The 22,141-nt window shown below is 41.6% G+C and overlaps 1 protein-coding gene across 5 annotated transcripts in view; it reads left to right on the top strand.

Annotated features, from left to right (window-relative positions):
- The window catches only part of GPATCH2 (G-patch domain containing 2), a 569,031-nt gene that overhangs the window by 29,057 nt on the left and 517,833 nt on the right, over positions 1–22,141 (top strand). For all 5 annotated transcript variants that reach the window (XR_014963203.1, XM_085612932.1, XM_085612934.1 and 2 more), the window contains exon 2: positions 8,605–9,306. Coding sequence is in view for 4 of the 5 variants with exons in the window: in XM_085612932.1 (XP_085469058.1) it covers positions 8,605–9,306 (702 nt within the window). In the remaining variant the exon portion in view is untranslated. The remainder of the gene's footprint in view (positions 1–8,604; positions 9,307–22,141) is intronic.

Below are 22,141 nucleotides of genomic sequence, written 5' to 3'. Positions count from 1 at the left end.
GACCAAGCTTCAATTGCATGAAATAATAATCTGGTGTTGTTTACAGAATGTCTTTGCTTAATGAAACCAGATTGATCAATATGAATTAGAATATCAAGCACAAAGGCCAATTTAGTTGCAAGAATTTTTGCATAAAGTTTACAGTCTTGATTAATTAAAGTTATAGTGCGATAATTTGAAACAATAGTGGGATCTTTGTTAGGTTTCCGGAGAAATATAATAAAAGCTTCAGTAAAGGACCCAGCAGTTGATCCTGAAATACTAAAGTGAGTGAATAGTTTAACTAAATGAGGTAGAAGTTGAGGAGAAAATTATTTATATAATTTAGCGGAATATCATCTGGCCCAGGAAATTTAAGCAATTTAAGGGATTTAATAGCTGATTGACCTTCTTCTAATGTGACCGGTATATCCAAATTATTTCTAACTTATTGGGTAAAATTAGGTAAGCCAGAAATGTCTAAGAATTTATCAATATGCAAAGTAAGAGGATTATTATATAAAGTTAAAAAAATACTTAAGAAATTCATTGACTATTTATTTGTGAGATAAAGCAATTTAAACATTTGAACCATGAATTGCATTAATTTGAGTTTTATCTTTTTTAATACAAAGATAATTTGTCTATAGTCTTCCAGAACGGTTAGCACTAAAACAAAATTCAGCTTTATTATTAGAAATTTGTATGCCCGCCCTTTTGCTTAGTAGGGAGTTTAATTCATAGCGATCTTTTTGTAATTACATTTTATATTTGATATCGTTAGATGTGATAAAGAGGCGTTCATGCTTTGCTATTTGCTTATCCAAATCTTTAATTTTAGAGTTAAATGATTTTTTTATTATGTGCCATAATATATATTGTTACCCCTCTGATATATGCTTTAAATGCATTCCATCAATATAGAATTGAAGTAGAACCTTCTGGATTAAAAATAAAAAATAATCATGTAATGTGACAAAAGTTTTGGATTCTTTTTTTCATTAAGGACAACATTTGTATTCATGTACCATCGACATTGAGATTGTTGAGTGGGGTTAAGTTGTTAAACACATGAAATGAGCGGATGTTTGGCAATATCGATATTATGGATAGTAGGTTCAGAAAATGAATGTTTTAATTGATGGCATATTAATAAATAATTTCTTAGAGAGTAGGAATTATGAGAATAAGCAAAAAATGTAAAATGTTTCTCTGTTAGTGCAAGTGCCAAATATCTACCAATTTAGTAGATCTAAAAAAAAGCTTTAAGAGTGAACAAACGCTTGGAAGGATGATTTTTGGTTTGAGATGTTCTATCCAATAAGGGGTCACATATTAGGTTAAAGTCACAGCCAATAATAAGCGGAACATTACCTAATTTGAGCACTTCAGAGGTGAAAAAGAGACCAAAAATTAAGGTCAGAATTTGTGGGACCGTACAGGTTAATCAGATGTAAAATGGTATTATCAATTTTAATGTTAACTATAAGATAACAACCGTCTGAATCAGAACATTTGTTTAGTATTTGCATGTGTAGTTTTTTTGCAAAGAGAATAGCAACTTTATTCTTTTTGTTAACCGTAGGAGAAGAAGTAACATTACCAACTCATTTTATTGTTCAAGTAGGACAAAACTGTATCTGCTATATGTTTCTCCTGGAGTAACATATAGTAGCTTTATGTCTTGCTAAGTAATCTATCGATGTAATCTATTTACCAGGGTGCGGCAAACCTTTAACATTAACATTAAAAGAAACAATTTTAAAACTATTGATGCCATCCATTTTTATAAAAGAGAGAAGACAGTAACCAAGAAGAAAAAGATAGTCTTGGAAGAATAAAGAGTAGCTCGAAAAATAGATGAAAGGAGGAAAAGGAAAGACACAGGCAAACATCAAAAAGAGAATATAGAAACACAAATCATACTTCAGAATCTCACACACACATGTGCAAGAATGACCTGACCAGATAAATAAACTTTGCTAAATAGGCTAAGAGAATTGTATCAAAGGAATCAAATATCAGTCTCATTTATTTACATGCATAGCGGAGAATGTTGATCCAAGAAGACACATAGATCATCAGGATGCTGAAAGGATTTGGAGAAGCCATCTTTCTAAGTTCTCATAGTAGACTGATAAAAAAAGACCATATTTGAATCCATAGCTTCACAGTCGTTGCCTAAAATCAGTGAACTCTTAGCAAATATCCTTGGCAAAGTTTTGATGGCTAAAAATTGTCAGCGCTTGGAAGGTGTATGTTTAGCGCGTCCCTTTCAAATACTGAATCGGTCCGATATGTATTACTGTTTGCGACCAAATTCTGGTTGCAAAACAGTAATACTTTACTACCAGTTTAAAACTGGTGGTGACCCATTCGCAAAGGGATCACTGAAGATGAAATAAAGGATGCGATTAATCTCTCCCAAACAATAGGGCCCCTGGATTGGACGGACTCCCTGGAGAGTTCTTAAGAATACAGGGACTTATTAATCCCACACCTGGCTGAGATGTATGAGGAGGTTTATGAGGAGGACGTGTTACCGGCATCTTTACGTGAGATACTGCTGATTACCCTCCCCAAGCCAGACAAAGACCCAGTGAAATGCAAATCTTATCAGCCCCTTTCCTTAATTAATATAGACACTAAAATCTTGGCGAAAATTATTGCCATGAAAATACAATCACTGTTATGCAAATTGGTCCTGCCGGATCAGGCTGGCTTTATACCAACAAGGTCTACTACGCAAAATCTGAAGACCATTTTCGTGCTGTTCCACCACTTGAATCCAGAGTTGCCTGCTGCTGCAGCTCTTTTAGATGCTGCAAAGGCATTTAATCCGGTGGAATGGGCATTTATGTTCATGGAACTGCACAGGATGGGTTTTCCTGACCCATTTCTGAGTTGGATAGTGCTGTTTTACACGGAGCCCAGTGCACGCATACTAATTAATGGCAATACATCTGACCCGATCAGGATAGGCCAGGGGACCTAGGCCCACACTCGCCGCTCCTTTTTACACTAGCGTTAGAACCCCTAGCATGTAAAATACGGCAAAAACATGCAGCAACTGTGCTACAATTTCAACTGCGTCCAATCAGTATATCAATGTACGCTGATGACATGGTCCACTATGTCCGACATCCAGATACCAATCTCAACACTCTCATCAGAGAATTTATCCAATTTGAATTTGAAAGATACTCGGGACTCAGTATAAATTGGGATTAGTCAGTGGTGATACCACTAACCCCTTTAACGATACAGTCCAATTTGGATTGCCCACTGAAATGGCATACCAAACCTGTGAAATACCTTGGCGTTTGGATTCATAGAGATCCAGACACGGTGATACGCGAATATTATAGCAGAGCCATGTCCAAACTGGAGGACCAGATAGAGCGGTGGATCAAGTTACCCCTTTCCTTAGCGGACAGGATAGCCATACAAAAGATGATAGTGCTACCAAGATTCCTCTACCTCTTTATGAATATACCGATATGGCTCACTCAATCACTTAATAGATTGTGCGCTGCCATGTTATCACTTACGTGGGCAGGAAAACGGGCGAGAGTGGGCTGGAGTGACGAGACTAAACCTTACACTCGGGGTGGTTTCGGTGCACCAGATTTGCAATTATATTTTTATTGTGCTCAGGCGCAACATGCACATTATTGGTTACACCCACATGGCCGTATACCACATGTAGCGGTAGAACACGACAGTGTGAAACCGACTTCACTAATTGCCTACATATCATACCCGAGACGGACTGTCCCGAGAACCGGAATCCACCCTGTGAATTGCACATCGATGACTTGGCATATGCTAGCCAAACGGGCACAGAAGTTTCCAGTATATGCACCTGCACTGCCAATGTCCCACCATCCGTGCATAACGGTAATGCAAGAAAAGAACATGGTGTCCTTACTAGGAGACATGGGCCTACGCACTATGATTGATACATTCCCACATGGTCAGTTTATATCGCAGACTGATATCTCCCTTAGCGCGCATTGCACACCTCTAAAGATCTTTGCGTATTTGCACCTGCGAATGGCAATGACGGAATTATACTCTTCATTCACCGGATGACCGCAGACACTCCATACACTGCAGATATTGTTGACATCGCCCACACGCCAGCGCCTAATGACACGCCTGTACACTGCGGCCCAGAGGGAGCAGGCCGTCACACAAAATAAACCACTACGTAGATGGGAAGAGGCAACCGGTAACTCTATTACACAAGAGGACTGGGACTATAGCTGCATGCAGATGCTCACATCCAACTGTAACTTGCGCATAATACACTTTACATGTATACATCAAGCATATTATACACCGGCAAAACTGCACAAATGCGGGTTACGAGAAGACGACAATTGCTGTAGATGTCGCGCCAATGGTGCCGAATTCTTACATATGGCATGGGCATGCTCCTAGCTTCAACTGTACTGGACAGAAGTGATGGATGCACTGGCTCTTATGCTATCAGAGCAAATACCAATGAGCCACTTGTTTGCCTGTTGGGGATGTACAAGCTCCGGCTGGCCCGGAGGCGTACATTCCTAGCTGTGGCACGGTTGCTAGCTAAGAGACACATAACCTTACGATGGGGGGGCAAGCGCCCACTGAAGAATCAAAATTGGATAGCCGAAATGACGTATTGCAAAGCGACGCTTGAGACATATGCCGAAGAATTGCCACAGGCCTCCAGATCTAGAGATGTTTGGGAACCGTTTGTGCAATATATTCGCTCTACACAAAAGGATGCCTGAATGTATGACACTGTAGGTTAGTGATGTTCAAATGTGAGTTTTTTCTATGTACCAGATGGGGTGGGAGGTAATGTTAGGACCGGGGGGTGGTGGAGTGTGGCGCACGCTGGCCGGGGAATCCTGGGACTCGCTGGGTGTAGCCATCAAGTTTCAGCCATGTAATACATCTGGGAACAAGTTCATGGTGTAGATGTTTATGTCAATCAGTGTAATGCCATTGCACGCTATAAATTGTAGATTATTGGTATCGACAGTGTGAATATTTGCATTGTCATCCTTCTGCTGACCTGAATAAATAAAATAAATAAATAAATAAACCATTTGCAAAGGGGAAGGGGTCCCCAGAGAACTCAATTAGTTTCATACATTAGGCATACCGATCTCCTAATTGCGATTCAGAGACCATCGCAATTGGGAAATTATCATTCCTACTGTTTGTACATCTGGCCCTTAATGATGATGACACAGAACTTTAAAGATCATTTGATGAAGTTTGTTATGACTTGGATTACGGTGGGAAGGAATTATGTGAGTCTTGACAATTCAGAATTTTCTGGGAATTTTAAATGTAAAAGACCAGGTAAAAAAAATTCAAATATTGCTTGCCTGCAGGCACTGTGTTCTACATCTTCTGGTATATTAAAGTTCCGAGTTTGTACTATCGATTGCAATTTTCTAAATCAAGTAACAAATTACACATTGGTAAAGTTTTTGCTTTGTTAGGAGTCAGACTGTCAATTTTTTATTTGTTATCCTGAATATTTAATCCATTGTCAGATACTTATATAAAGAGACTAGCCATGTCTTTGCGTATATTTTTAATTTTTGACGCAATATTGTCTGCATTAGAACGACCTGCTTGTAACTCTTTCAATAAAGTAGATTATGAGGGCTCATTAAAGTCCACAATTTTTGACTTGACTGGTGGAGGAGAAGTTGCTTGTTTACGTTTTTTATTCATGACATGAATATTTCTCCCTTCAATATTAATAAATAAACTGTCGTAAAACAAGCGCAATGAAAATTGAAAATATAGGCAAGAAAAATGTAAAGTTACCACAAACGTAGACTGTGCAGCAGCTAAAATCAGCTGTTGGAGTGGTTTAGGCCTCAGCCGTGCTCTTTTCTTAGAGTAACTCCGCCCTCCTGACCGGAAATTCAGCAGTAACTTGTTTGAAGAGACCAGTGGAACACTCAAGGGAAGAAACTCTGTCAGAACCGTGAAATAAGCCTCAGCAATGGTGTCTCCATGAAGCGCTGGTTGTGTAGAGCTGCCACAAGTAAAAACAGCAGGTAAAACTAGCCATTAGCAGGCGTTACAGAGGGTTAGCAGGAGGCGGCCATCCTATTTTGCGCATATGCGCAACCACCAACACAACTCCGTTTATAAAAGAGTCTTAATTACTCTTGGTATACTTATTCAGAAATGTTCTATCCCAAAAAGCGAATTTGACAAACTAATTATGCCTGTATCTGTATGCCTGTTTTTGCCTTTCTTTGGAAAGTTTAAGCTCAATTCAGTAGGCCTGGGTTGGTTATGGTGCCAAGCCAATGATAAAGGGTACAAGCCTGACAATTATAATTTTGTACATCTTTGTATTATTATTACTGTGTACCTAATGGTTGCCTTGTGGGAAAACTTACTCTCAGTTCAGTGTGTTGGAGTTGGTTATAATGACAAGCAAATGATCCTGTAATAAAATAATTATAAAAACATTCTATATACATGTAATACAACTATAAATAAAAAAGGAAATAAATCAGATAAGATAAATTCTGTCACGCACATGGCAATAGGCACGATAAAATAGAGCTAATGGCTGAAACACTCCACTTTCAACCATGAGAATATTCAGTATGGGGCAATTCAGCCAGTTTAGACATTGGCTCTTTTGCCCTTTGATGCCTCTTTCTGATCCACCTGAAAGTAAGTTCGCTTCAGTTCAAGGGCTGGTGGGACAGTCCTTCAGTTTTCTATTTTTTCCTCTCATTTCTTCTCATATTTTTATTTTGATTATTTTCACAGCATTCTACAGCTCCCCAGACAGTACCAACAGCCTGCTTTAATGCCATTCATTTTATCTGCAGTGTGCAATATTCTGCAAGGATACCATCGTGGAGCGGGAATGTCCATAGTTTTTTCTCTTTCACCATTCCCATATGGTCATCACATTGGTTCTAACCATTGTGGCCTTGGAAATTCATACTAACAAAACGTCATTTATAATACCATTGAGGTGGCACCTGTTGCTATGTTTAATTGTATTTGTTATTGCTGATAACTTTGCCTCTGTATGGCAAATCTGCAAGAAAGTTTCTTAAACAATACCTGTCCACTTACTTTGAAACTTGCATACTTATTATTGGTAGGAATTTGCAGGAAAAGTTGCGCTTTTCAAAGAAATTCTCATTGGGAATTCTTTATAATTGATTGCAAAAACTCTTGCTTGAGGTTGATGCCAAGTCAGTACTGGAGGCCTTCGCCATCCCACAAAGAGAGTGTGATGACTGTCCTTAGAGCAAAGCAATATCCTACACCCTGTGTTCAGTAGCCACTTTGTCCAGCAAAAGTAGTGTCTAGTGGTTACTTGCAGCGGGATCTAATATGCATGCATGGCTGAAAGTCACAAACTGTGCTCAATATCTGCTGGGGTTAGCAGGAGGCCATGACCTGTGGGTGGAGGAGGTGGGAAGGATGCATAGAGAATGTGAAGAAAGTCTGCATCCTGTTGTCAGTGGCCCCTTGCACAGTGAGTGGCTGGAGTCTAAAATGTATTAGTGTGGGATTTTGGAAATGGCCAGGCCAGGGCGTAGTACCCTGTGGACAATGCAGGTTGGACTTTGGTTGGGGATTCAAAACTACATAAAATATATCAGTAGAAAATCGAAATAATTCGCCGAAAAAACATGCACTAAGAACATTATGGTTGGATACTAAGATTAGTGGAGTTCTCAAGGTGATAAAAACTGGAAAATGAACAGAAAAGACTTAATTTAAAGAGACATATGGGTATGAACTGCTCGTAGCCTCACATGTGACATGAGACAAGAAAGTTTGGCTAGAGACACCCTTCCCCAGAAAAGAGCAGACTCTGGCTGCAGTATGTGTGGGACGTCCCCTTGTCAGATCTCGAGTATTGAAACGGCCAAAAAATACTCGAGATGTGAAAAGGGAATGCCACAGCTGATGTCTACCATGACGCACCGATACAATATGAACCAATATACAGCATGGAGGAGCGACCTCGAACTAGAAGCAATTCTTTCAATTGGGATTTGGAGTCTTAATGAAGCTCTCAGTGTTTGAGAGCGAAGCGGTTGGCTGCTTGCTGCTGTTCGCAAAGAAGATAAATAAAGAGTGCAATTTTGTAGCTTCTTTAAGAATCCAGCTCATTTTACCTTGATTCTCCATCAAACACGTTTCATTTAATGCTTTAGAGAAATTGTATTTAAAGCTGTTTTTATGAATTACACGATAGTTTTGCAAAGTGGCCTTCAATCAGTCTCCACTTTTTTCAAGTTACCAATATTTTTTATATACTTTAGATTTTAGGTTTAAATCGGTTTTATTCTAGGTTTCAGTTCACAGACAACAGGAAGTGTTTTTGTTTTGCTCTTTTAGAGCAGTATGTTTACATTTTTTCACAATGTCATTTCACACACTGAACGTGGTGCACCAGTCCTCCCACTGGATAATGGTACATGCAAATGAAACCATTAATTTTACTCCCATTCGAAACGATTATTATTTTAGCATATCAATATATTTCAGAACGGCACTCCTTAAGTGTGTCTCCAAGCTTGATTTGACTGATTCTTAATTTTATATAATTTCCTTTTGCAGGCAACTCAGGAAGACCATGGAGGAGCTTGTTCATGATCTCGTCTCTGCCCTGGAAGAAAGCTCTGAACAAGCCAAAGGGTGTTTTGCTGACAAGTCCGATCATCCTCGCAGCATCTCCTACCTCCTGAAGCACCAGGCGAGAAAACGACGAGGAAAGAAACGGCGATCAGATAACATCAATCCCCCTTCAGAGGTTGGCCACTGCTTGAGTGATGCTTCGGACTCCAGTGTAGAGGAACCTGGCAAAGACTACCGGGAGAGTAACTGTAATCCTAAGAAAGACCACAGTGACTCTGATGAGCAGTCATTACTTGCAAAACGCAAATCATCCTCACATACGAACACACGATGCAAAAGGCCGTTGTGGCAGGACCCTGAGATGGCTGTTGATAACCTGGTCAGCAGGACTTTGCGCAGGAAAAAAAAGGCAAAAAGAATGGTAGTCGATCCCCCACCAGAAGCCATCAGTGCAGTAACACTGGCTCAAGAGCAAAGTTATTGCAGTGATCACGCGATGGACTGTGACAGCAGACATTCACAACGGATAGAGAGCACCAAAAGCAAAACAAAGAAAAAAGGAACTGCTTCAACCAGGCATCCGGACGAGGGAGTTGTGGTGGAAGGAGAAGATTTGACCCAGATCATGAAAAACAAAATGGAGTATGAGGAGCAAAAGGGTTCCGATGAGAACATGAGTGACAGGTTGTTATATATATATTTTTTATTTTATTTCCGGCTGTGTAGGAAGGTTTCATGCTATTGCTATGTTGGTGTTCTGACTAAAAGTAGTAGCACATTCTCTCTGCATTTAATTTGCTTTATAGTTCGCATTGCATAATCACAGCCTTCTATGAGATTAGGTGATTTGTAGGCAACATTAGTTAACATCATTTTATATTAAGGGAACACACATTTTCTACTCCGGAATTTAACCACAGAATCCAACAACTAGTGGCAGTTTCTAGGTTTAATCTTATATCTTGATGTGGTTGATCTTTCTGTGTGTAGTGGTGCAGTCTGTTGAATACATTACCTCCCTACCTAAAATGATCTTCCTCACTGCAGAATTTCTGAAGGAAACTGAAAACTTGGTTGTTCGGTAAGACGGTGGATAAGACCAGTTTCATGAGATTCCTTGGGGTAGTGTACACAATAGAAATGTTGATAATAAACCTGTCAATCACAAGATAAACATGCCCTTTTATTTCCTAAGCAGCAATACAAACAGCACGCTTTCCTGCTTAATGGCTATCAATCAATTAATCTGGGAATTGTAAGCGCGCTACTCACCCATGAGGGTCTCAAGGCTCTGAGGGAGAGGGTCCATAGATCTGTTTAGCCGAACAGCCAGGTCTTGAGGGTCTTCCTGAAGGTGTCTGATGTCTGCCGGTAGCTCGTTCCAGGTCTTGGCTGAAATGTGAGAGAAGGATCTTCCGCCTGCTCTGTCTCTGAGGATGCGTGGGGATTTGGCCAGTGCGAGGTTAGAAGATCAGAGGTTTCTTTTGGGTATGTGGAAGTTGATTCTGTCGTTGAGGTATTTGGGTGCGTTGTTGTGTAGGCATTTCTAGGCGTGAGTGAGGATTTTGAAAGTGACTCTTTTCTCCACGGGGAGGCAGTGGAGACTTCGTAGGTGTTGGCTGATGTGTTCGTGTCTGGGGATGCTGAGGACGAGTCTGGCGGCGGTGTTCTGTATTGTCTGGAGTTTGCGGAGTAGGGACTTGTTGATGCTGATGTAGAGTGCGTTTCCATAGTCCAGTCTGCTGGTGATGAGTGTGTGGGTAACCGTCTTCCTTGACTCAGGGGGGATCCACTTGAAGGTCTTGCGGAGGATGTGGAGGGTGTTGAAGCAGCTGGAGGGGACGGCGTTGACCTGTCGGTTCATGGTGAGTGATGAGTCGAGTACGATGCCAAGGTTCAGGGAATTTCTGGTTCACATGGTGAAGTATATGTTATCATCATAATGAGGCAGTAGGTCCACCATGAGGTTTAATGGAAGATATGGTTATCTTATCTGACCACAGGAATCAGTTTCAATCATAAATACTGGCGGTAAGGAATATATTTTATTACAACAAATTAAATTTACGACGCATGCACTTACCACCGATTTTTACAATGCATTTTGTATACAACGCATTGTTTTAGAACGTGCTATTTTGCAGCACATTATGCACTGTAACAACAAATATCTTATATATAAATATATGTGCATAAAATAGGGGACGTGCTGACAGGGGCAGGACTTTAAGACCCAGAATTCACCCTGATCTGGAGGCGGATCAATGATCTGCTAAGCGCCATCCAGGTGCATAATTCACCATTCCTTGACTTTGACTGCAATGCGGGAAGCGCTGGCAGTTGCTGACAGGGATTGTACTTCAAGCCCCAGGAAGTTGTGCCCCTTGCTTGCACAGGATACTGGGATGACATGTGCTCCAGCTTTTCAAATGTGAAATGTGGCTTTTCTGGGTCCTTTTACTCAGATGATGTGATTACCAACACTAGCCCCTCGGAGGGTCGCCATGGAAGGCGGTGTGTCTTTCCACAGTTGGAACATAGCTCGCTTGCGTAATAAGTTTAATAATCCAGATTTATTAAAATCTGTGAATAATTATGATGTAATATGTTTAAAAGAGACGTGGTTGATTGTCCTCTTTCTAGTTGATGGGTTTCATACTTACTGCAATACAGCAATCCCATCTACAGCTTGGTGTGCAAGAGAGGGGCGGAGGTAATGGTGTTGCTAAATTTGTAATCTTTGAAGGTAAAAGAAATACAGTGTTCCACTTGGTTTCGAATTTTACTTTTAATTTGCTTGGCTCTTAAGAATTTAATGTTGATTAATTTGTATTATAACATTTTTGACCACAGAGTTACTAATGTTGTTGACGCTCTAGATTAGTTTAATACAGCTTTTGTCTCCTAGATGCTATCGGGACTCAATTTAGTGGGACGGAGATTTTAATATTGTTTATAAATTCAGTGGCCAGTTAGTTTGTGGCCTAACAGACATGCAAGCACAACACATTACCCATTTCAATCATTAAAAGCTCTAAATAGGATCCTCTTAAAAAAACAAGTCTAGATCACTTTTCCCAACTTTTCATGGAAGTGGTAAAGGCAGCACCATTGATTTAGTTAATACTTTCGGATGATCTCTCAGTTTTTATTCTTAATATCTCAATTAATCCTGACTATGTGAGCGACTGCAACTCACTTTCCTTGATACTTAAATTAAAATTGAGAAAAAACAATAAATTAAATGAACTTGGGGATTTAAAGTACTCAGCCAATTAAGGACTGAGTCTAAATTGGAGCAAAATTATCCAGAACACTTTACTCCAGAGCTAATTCAGACGGCAGAGGCTGCCTTCCAGCTTTGTTTATTCTCTGAAGCTGTTTCATTATCGATTATTGATGGATATGCCTCCCTTCCTTATAAGGTATCTCAAATGTCCGGTAGGAATCCTAAGAAGAGTTTTAATATGTAGACGATTTGATATTGCATGTTCTGCTGGACATCGTGAACTTGGTGGTGCTGAAGTCAATCCCTAAAGACAAGGAACTTGTGAAATCTCCTAAAAGGAACAATAAAGAAGCCCTCACTGTCTGGAAGGAGAAAATTATAAAAGAGGCTTGGGACGATTTGGAAGCTGCTGTGAGGTTAAATGACCAGACTAGGTTCTGAGAAGTTGTGAATTGTCCCTTTTTAGGTCGAGGACGTCCGGTCTGCCGAAAGGCAGAACCGGAAGTCGGAGATTTAATGACTTGGAGAAGAGGGGCTTGAACCAGCCCCTCTTCTCCCCTGTTCTCCATTGGCTGGCCTCTTGAATGCTGGCCAGCCATTGGAGAAGAGGTCCCGTCACTCCGATCATGCCCCGTCCTTTTCGGATCGGGGGGCGTGTTTTTTGCAGAAAGTCTCAGGGAGGAGATTAACAGCAAAACACGCCCCCGAACCCGAAATGGACACTGCGTTTCTCCGAGGCATTTCTGCTCTGCCTCGGAGAAAGGCGGTGGTGTGCTTATGAAGTGGTGTGCTTGATAATGCTTGTTCGCTGTGTGTTGTGTGGTGCGCAGAGAGGCGTTCAGTCTTCAGCTGTGCTGAGGCACAGCTTCGTCCATCTGGGGCCCGGACGACGTTCCGATCCGACATCAAGAATAGAAATGGCGCAACTTTAATTTCTAAACGTTGTCCAAACTTTGGGGAAATCTTCCACAGATCTGAACGGAACTGAACGCACCAGGAGTAACGTTTTCGGGCTTAAATTATCGGCCCCTTGTTTTTCTGCTTCCTGACTGCCCCCGCCACGCACTCTTAATGCACAGATGCCCCAGCCTTCCACTGGGGGAGGGACGGACTCCATGTCTGTCTTGCACTAACCATCTGCCGCCTCTTTTAGGCAAATCTTGTTTTCAGCTGGAGATGTCAGACGTACTCTCCGCGCCGCATAATTTTACTACAGGGTTCCTATTTCCTTACAACTGCTGAGACCCTCATGAGACGAACGCCCTAGCCGTTCTCTCGCCCCCCTCCCCCGCCCCGACCCACGGATAGCCCCTTGCAAGGGGACTTCTCGAGGCCGCCATGGGTGTGGTGTGTGCTGCACCTCTAGAACTCGAGTGGACTATTCAACCTGGGGGCGTTGTGCCTCAAAATGCACCCGCTTAAGCAACCCTTCCTGCTGAGCAGCCCCCCCACCCCAAGGGCCCCTCCACGCCCTGTGCAAGGTGTGCACACTCCACCCACCCGCGATGGGACACCTTGGCAGCCATGTTGGACCTGTGCAGGTGCGCGAGGCGGCAGCTGCCGCGAGCCCCGGGGAGCCAACGGTAATTATTGTTGTGAGGGGATTAGAGCCAACTGTCAGCAGCCTGGCCCACCCATGGGGGCTGTGCCAACAGCAGGAACTCCCCTCACCCACCCCAGCACAGTGGGGGTTCTCTACCCACAGCGCTGAACCCCTTTCCGTGCCCCTGAATAGCAGGGGGGAGGGGCAGGTACAGACCCAGTGCAGGGAACCCCTCTGGTCCACCCCCTCACCCTCCTCCGTCACAGATGAGGCAGGTACGGTGCCCGCAGCAGGGAACTCCTCTAACCCACCCCTGCCCTCACCCACGTCTGCACATGAAGGGACAGGCGCAGTGCCCCATGCAGAGACGTCCTTTTGCTGGTCACTACAAGGAGTTGTACATACAAAGGACAAGAACAAACCGGGGCCTGCAAGAATCCTGGACCAAAACCGCTGCACCCATGTGGGCCCTAAAGAGCAAACACTCAAGGGTTCCCGTCTTGGTCGCATTTATTGTGTAACTAGAATCGGAAATCTACTCGTAGCCTGGTCCTGTTGTTCGTAGATTAAAACATCCACAGCAGGGATCCGTATTTGACGTCTGAGTCGCCGGTTTGTATCCCGGCAGGCCACTTAGCCTTTCATCTTTCTGAAGATGATGTGTAGAATGTACCGGACTGTCAATGGCTCCAAGAGACACTGGATAATATACATTGCAAGTATTCTCGTTTGAGTAACACTTGCCTGTGTAGTTGTGCAACAAAACCGATATATATTATTGCATGGTATGGGCAAGTCCCGAAAGAAAAGAACTTGTATTCCCACGCGTGTACTGAGCGCGGGGTGGAGGGTCGGCATGCATGATCGGACTGCTGTTTAACCTAAAATGAGAAGACCTGGGAGTGGGACATACGCGCGTGCTCGGGTCGGCAAAATCCGCATCTCTTTAACCTGAAATGAGCAGACCTAGCTCCCAGGGTCCAGCTCACTTAGAGGGAAGGTAGTGAGGTAACATGCCTTAGAGCATGTCGTTGTAACTACTACAGGGCACAAGTCCTAAACAAAGAAGTGGGGGGACGCTCCAAATTAGGTGGTGTCGCCGGACGTGACGTCACGACAGAAAGTGACGTCACAAAATGTAGTCCCCTATAATTAACAAAGGTTACAAGGCGATGGGGGCAGGTTCAAAGGGCAAAGCAGAATGTTTACGTTGGAATTCGTCACCGGATTGACACTCAAAGGAGCGGGGAAATTAAAGCTGCGCTTGTTCGGTGCGTATTTATTGCCCACCTTAAATTTGCCGGTCTCCGGTCTGAAAAGCATGAATACATACTGACCTTTTCTCATATACGGCCACGAGCGACCGTCTGTCATACTGAACGGCTCCATCAACGTGAAACAACTTAAAGAGCTCTGTTCGCTCTCTCTCGACAATAGGAGGTGAGGTTTGGTGACTGCTGAGCGCGCGCGCAGGTGCATACTCGGGTACCGGCTCCATCTTTTGGGCAGGGGGACGGCGTCCACCCGGTAAAATAAGTGGGGGGACGCCGTCCACCTGCGTGGTACCCCGACTCGAGCCCTGAACTACTACAACGCTTTATTTCCTGTCCTTCTGAGAGCCGGTAATTGAGCTGACAGTCAGTCTCGTCTCCCCACCCACCCCCGCTGCGTCACTAGGTCGAGGTTTTAAACTAAACTAAAAAAAAGCATTTACAATGCAACGGTTTCTGCATTGTTAAAGTTAGAGCTATTGGCATTGCTCATGACATTATTTTTGTTTGTTTTTTTAAAGCATGTAAAGAAACGGCATTGTTATTTACAATGTCAATAGCTTAATCAGTGTGTGTGTAGTTGGCTGTGTGTGTGGGTGCAAATGCAATAGGTCTCGCATTTGAGAGTGATTAAGCTATTGACATTGTAAATAACAATGCCGTTTCTCTACATGTTTTAAAAACAAAAACATAAACAAAAATAATGTCATGAGCAATGCCAATAGCTCTAACTTTACCAATGCCGAGACCATTGCATTGTAAATGCTTGTTAACTAATTATAATACTCCTAAATTAGAATGCTTAATCCAGCTGACACCTTTGTAGCTCACCTCTCTATCTGAATTAAAAATACTTTAGTGTCTCCAATAATTACTCAGGGGAGAGTCAACAGGTGACCACAGACGCGGCAGCAGCTGTATCATTGAGTCTTTCAATAGAGGTTAAAGTGTCTATTGCAATTAAAAACAGCCCAGTGGGCAAAGCTCCAGGCCCAGATGGTGTACAAATGGATCTTTTCAAGAGGAACATACACCTGTGGGCACCTTAAATCACAAATGTTCTTTGGGAATCATTTAAAGGCCCCAGTGTCCCGTCTTGGAAGGAGGCGGTTATTGAATCTGTCTATAAGAAAGGGAAGAGAACCCATATGAGATGTTATAGACCCATTTTGTTAATGGATTCGACTTTTAAGATTCTGGGGAGGGATCTTATTTGTCATCTAGAGGCTTGGGCAAAAAATAGTAAATTCTATCCCCAATCAATCAGGAAGCACGTTACTCACCCGTGATGGTCTGAAGGCATGGGGGCGGGGTCGGGGATGTACGAGCAGCTCCGTAGGTCATCCATAGAGCAAGGTCTTGACATCCTCTCTGAATTGGTGCAGTGTCGGGCTTTGTCTGATGCGGAGGGGGAGTTTGTTCCAGGTCTTGGCTGTGGTGTAGGAGAAGGATCTGCCACCTGCTCTGGTCCTGCAGGTGTGGGGGACTGTGGCTAGGGCTAGGTCGGCAGAGCGGAGGTTTCTCTTGGGAGCATGGAAGGCAATTCGTTCTTTGGGGTATTGGGGTCCGGTGAAATGGAGGGCTTTGGAAGCGTGTTTGAGGAGTTTGAAGGTTACTCTTTTTTCGACGGGGAGCCAGTGGAGGTCGCGGAGGGGTTGTATGATGTGGTCATATCGTGGGATGTCGAGGATAAGTCTGGCTGCAGCGTTCTAGACAGTCTGGAGTTTAAGGAGGAGTTTTTTGTGGATTCCCTGTGTAGAGAGTGTTTCTGTAGTCCAGTCTGCTGGTCATGAGTGCGTGGGTGGCGGTCTTCCTGGAGTCGGGGGAGGGTCCATTTGAAGGTCTTGCACAGTATGCGGAGGGTGTTGGAGCATGTGGACGACACGGCGTTGATCTGGCAGTTCATGGTCCAGTCCAGTTTAGTTTTCGGGATAGCCAAGGTTGAGCAATTCCTTGATTTATCTCTCATAATTTGAAAATATGTCAAAGCTTAGAGAAGAGCTCTACATTTGGCGTTTATGGACCCCTCCTGTGCGTCTGATAATATAAATTATTCTAATTATGGAGCATGTTGGAGTCTATGGGCCTAGAGGCAGCCCTTTGCACCATGCTTAGACGCTTGCATTGTGATACCTCAGGTAAAATATGCTATGGCCAGAATGGAGGATGTACCACACCAATTATTTCCAACAGAGGGGTATGTCAGGGATGTATCTTGGCACCTTTTTCTATTTTTAATCTACATAAATGGCTTGGACCTTAATCTAACTAATAACGGGAAAGATATGCCACAGATTGGTTATCGACCTATTCCATGTCTCCTATATGCGGACGATGCCGTTTTGATTGCACAAACAGCTAATGGGCTCCAATTATTCGTGGAGTCGTTTACCTTATTTACGCACGATCTAGACCTAAGAGTTAAGTATTCTAAATCCTTCTCAATGGTCATCGGTCCCAAGCATACAAACTCCAGGTGCCATGTGATCAGAGGGGTCAAAGTGGACAAAGTCCCTTTTTTAATTATCTTGGATTCATTTCGATAACAGCTGAAATTGGGCCCTTTTGTTAAAAATGTTATCACAACAATTACAGAGAGCCTTTGAAGCAGTTTTTTCGCTTTTCGTCTAGGCTAAATTCCAAGTTAATCTTAATATATAAAAGTAAATGTATTCCTGTGGGACTTTATGGCACTGGTGTTTAGGAATATGCATATGTTGATCAACTCTATAGCACAGAAAATAGTTTTAGGAGTCTCATTTTATTGATCCTGCATTCTGTATCTACTTTTATAGGAGACACGTAACTGGGTTTAAATATCTAGCTGATGCTTCCCATCTTGCCCTGTTATTGTTATGGCTCAAGATTTGGAACATGGCGAAAGCAGTTTTTACTAGGCAGGTATAGAATGATTGCTTAGCGCTGGAGAAAATGGGGCAATTTCCTCGCTGAATTATTTTAAGCAGACCTTTGAACAACTATGTGTATTTGATTTTTCTACTAATCCAACATTTAATTCCTCTGTTTGAAAACCCTGTTTTTTAATCACTTCTCAAGCATTTGTGCAAAGAAGGCACAAAACCTACAAACGGTTATTGATCACTCCAAGCTGATTACCAATATAGGGTTGGAGCCACATATTTTTTTAATACACATACCACAATATAGATTCTATTGGATTAGGTTGAGACTGAGCGCTGTACATCTCCTTTGTGCATTCCCTGCACAGGGCATCTCATTTAGGTCCCTTCCTAAATGTCCCATTTGAGATGTCATCATAATGTCTTAAGTGATGTCACTGAACTTGTAATTAGTGAAGTAATAAGTGAGTTCATAAGCAGTGTATTGAGGAGGCATACGTTATAACTCTTGTAACTATAACTGCTGAATGTCACTTGTTTTGTACGCGTAAAATCTGAGCCTAATTATAAAATCCTTGTAACCTTTGTTTTTTTTCAACGTATGTGTATACACGCACACACACACACTCTCTCTATCTCTCTCTCTCTCTCTCTCTCTGTCTCTCTCTCAAATTAAGTAATACGTAAATATGTTTTCCTTTTTGGCGTTAAACCCACAATCTTCAATTTAATTGGAGGGGAACCCCCATAAACCTCTTTTAATCAACATAAACCTATTTTAATCATATTTATGTGAACAAGACCACAGGCTTGCGGTCGAAACGCGTCTTCTTGCCATGCTTGTGGTGAAATAAACTAACATCGTTAGCCACCACAACTGGAGTCTGTGCCCTTTTGTTAGATCTCGACGAGGTCTCACCGTGGTATTTTGATATAGATATATAGATATACATATATATAGATATACATATATACATATATATAGATATCATATTTTATTTTTTTATTTTTAACTGAAATCCCTTTACGAGTCCCTGAGCCCTAAAATCCACCTACCCTCGTTTATCTCTACAACTCCTCCTGAACCCTAAAAGAATGCTTACTTCTCTTTACCTACTCTCAACCTTGAATCCTGAACACTCCTTACCTATTTACCTTTACTGACCCCTGAACCCTAAAAAGCACTTACCTCCCTTTATCTCTACCTACCCCTGAATCCTAAAAACCTTCTCTCCCTTTACATCTAGCCATTCTTGAACGCTAAAAACCCTTATCTCCCTTTACCCACCCCTAAAACCTTTATACTTCGTCTATTAATCCTCAAACCAGCCTTTTTTAAGTGACATAAAAATTATATCATTTAAAAAAATACTTACCTGTGTTACAAAGGCCCACGTTGTAAAACGCTTAAAAATGCCTCTTGTTATACTTTCCTGCACTGTAAAGGTTCGCATTGTAATGTCCATCATGGTAAACACCACGTAGTAAATTTCACATACCACCCAGGGTGAATAGTATGTGGGTTTTGGGGACAAGCCAGCCTTTATGGGTCCCCTACTAGTTTCACTTCCTACTAATAACATACTCTACACATACATCTTGTATTTGGTGCACAGATAACGACAACTAGTTCACATTTTCAAAAACAAATACCATATTGGGCAGATCATCAGAGACATGCATCAAGTATAATCCCCTAATGCAAACCCAGATTTGCCTTGTACGTGATGCTGTAATTACACCACCACAAACAGCTCAACATGGAGTATTCACAATGTCACTCTGAAATATTTTGTGTGGGTGACACCAAGATTATGTGAGATCCTCACTATTCGCTGCAATTTAGATATACCTTGCTATTTAATTTACATCTGTGGAACTTCATCCTTCCATTGCTAAGGTGTGTCATAAATACACCAATTGAAAGTGGACCTAATATAGGACCAGGCTGAAGAAACTGGTTATACTCATTTTAAACCGTAATTTGTGTTTCCTAAACTGCCTAGTATACAGCTCGATAAATTACATTTTCTCAGTTTGTAACAACAAGCAGTATAATATTTGTTATACTTTTTATGGAGAGGAGACACACTCTCCTCGTTTTTCATTACTCCTTTCCTTGTTTTGTCCCCCATGCACAAATGTGGTTTACAAGTCTTCCCACATTTCTTCTCCATGTCCTCTTCCACCTCACCATATTCCACGGCAGCAATTACTTTAAATGCTCATTATGAAATTTAGAGAAATTCCTTTCATCATCTACACCTCCTCTTCCTCACTTTTTATTTTATTTCTTTCTTTGAATCTTTTAATCTCCTTCGTGACCCATTCTCCCTTCTTGTACTTCATCCTGTATCTTTTTCCCATTTGCTGTCATAGAAAGATGACTGCAACATCAAGTGGAAAAAAAACGTTCACAGTTGAGTCCTCAGCAACTTTTTTGAAATATTAATGAGCTAAATTTCTTAATTTTATTTTACTTCACTGGACATTATTGTAAGCATTGTTTGGCCCTTTTTAAAAGGGTTGTTTTTGAAATGTCGGATTCAGCATTTGGCACTTGATCGGTTGAGGGTAGTTCGGTAAAGGAAAATGGTTTTGGCAACATAACATTTCTTCGACTTTGTAGCTTAGTAAATTAGTTTCTTCACTAAATTCAAAGTCAACTTTTTTTTTTAGTTTAAGGCTCACCCATCATACGCAAAACAAAAGCCTAAGTTCAAGTGTGCTCAGAATGCCACCATAGTGCTTTGGAAATCTTAAAGATGTTACCCTTTCTAAATGAATCTGTATCTGCCTTGGTAAAATCGTCAGTTTTTCTGCACTGATATGTTGCCTTATTTTGCCACCTGAGGACCGCTACCTAGACCTCGAACACTGTGTGCTGTATATCCATTCCAGTACAGGTCTGTAGCTGTGGAACTGGCTTGGCATAAGCCAGAATACTATGCACTCACTGAGACTTTGGCGCTATTAGTAACTAGTTTATTGTATGCCAAATGTACTGGTGACGAGGTCATGTCTTATTACAGATATGTTAAGGTATGGGACTGTGGAGCAGAATGTGTTATTCTCATTACTCTAAAAATTGATTTTTGTACCTTAAATATCACATACAGGCTGACAAGCATTTTAAAATGGAGGCCAATTTATCTTAAAATACTAAGATAAAATTAAATTAGTTCTTCATGCCCAGTCGTATGTATTGACACAATTTTCACTGTGTGCTGATAATTTTACATGAAACACACAAATCAACAGTCCGAGTTCGATTAGCTGATTTTTTTTTTTTTTAGGAAATATGGGAAATCACATGATGAGGTGCTCTGGCATCTCATAGGGTCCTGGAGCAAAAGGGCAAAATGAGGATCCAGTGCTATTAGGAGGTAACCTTCAGATGTACTCTCGCAAATTGGAGAACCCTATGAACTAATAACCTGGACTTCCAGCTGATTCCCAGTCTGCAGAAAACCTTTATTTTTTAGGCGTAATCACTATTTAAGGTCTGCTCCAAAATTTGGTATAATGATGTGACTTGCCTGTTACTTATCTATACCTAACCATCTTTAAATGGAGCCCAAGGCACTGGTTCCTTTCCATGTTATCTTATTGAATCCAGTCAAAACATAGCCTTCATCACCCTCAACCGTTTAGCCTCCACAGGTGGAAGCTTTTAGATCCATTCTTTACAGGTGTATTGTCTTGGCCTCAACTACAATAGAGTGATACATGTTCTTCCTAGGTGGACAGTACCAGCTTATCATCCAACATACCAAAATCACCAGCAAGTAACAAAGAATGCTAGGAATGAGAATACTTACATTCTGCCAGAAATCATCAAGGGCTGGCCAGTTAAACATGTATAAATTGCTGGTATATTGCATTTTGGGCATATGACATCTCTACCCTGACACATTTTGGAGAGCTTTGCAGGCATCCAATATATCCTTGTTAGCATAAAAAAGATTGTTTCTGACTGTGACTGGCCTGGCAATATAAAAAAAAAACTCCTGCATTGGAAAACAACTGGTCCACTCTTACTCTAGCTAACACATCTTATATACTTCCATAACACACAGCAAATTGTTCTGTCTTACAAAATAAATTTTTTCTGAGTTGATTCAACCCCAGATTGTAGGAGTGGTACCAACAAGGTAATTTGAAGGGATTCCAATCTAGACACACCATCTGATCTATCTGACAGACTCCCGTTACCTAATATGATTATCTAACAACAAAGGTCCACAAAAGTGTATTCTGTATGTCCAGAGAGGAAGACGTAGACACTCTTTTAGGCATTCAACAGTTATTTAATTATTACTTCATATCAGGAAGCTTGTTGTAATTTACAAAAGGACACTGAGACTGAATATCCCTTGCATGCAGACTGGTTGAACTCATGTAGCATCACAGCGTCTGTTTTCTTCAGGACAGAACTAAAAGGATGGTCAGCATCTCAGTGGGTTTTTCTACATTGACAGTATTAATCTTGAACAAAGATGCCTATTAGGGAAAAAAACTATAGTCACAAAATACTGTTTACTTGAAACATCAGTTTTCCTTTTCCTCTTATCAGCTTTTCTTTGGGGAGATCATTTTATGAATGAGGTAGTCC

Source organism: Triturus cristatus, chromosome 6 (assembly GCF_964204655.1).
Source record: "Triturus cristatus chromosome 6, aTriCri1.1, whole genome shotgun sequence".
NCBI lineage: Eukaryota > Metazoa > Chordata > Amphibia > Caudata > Salamandridae > Triturus > Triturus cristatus.
Note: the sequence above shows the minus strand (reverse complement) of the source record. Positions and strands in the feature narration are given on the sequence as shown.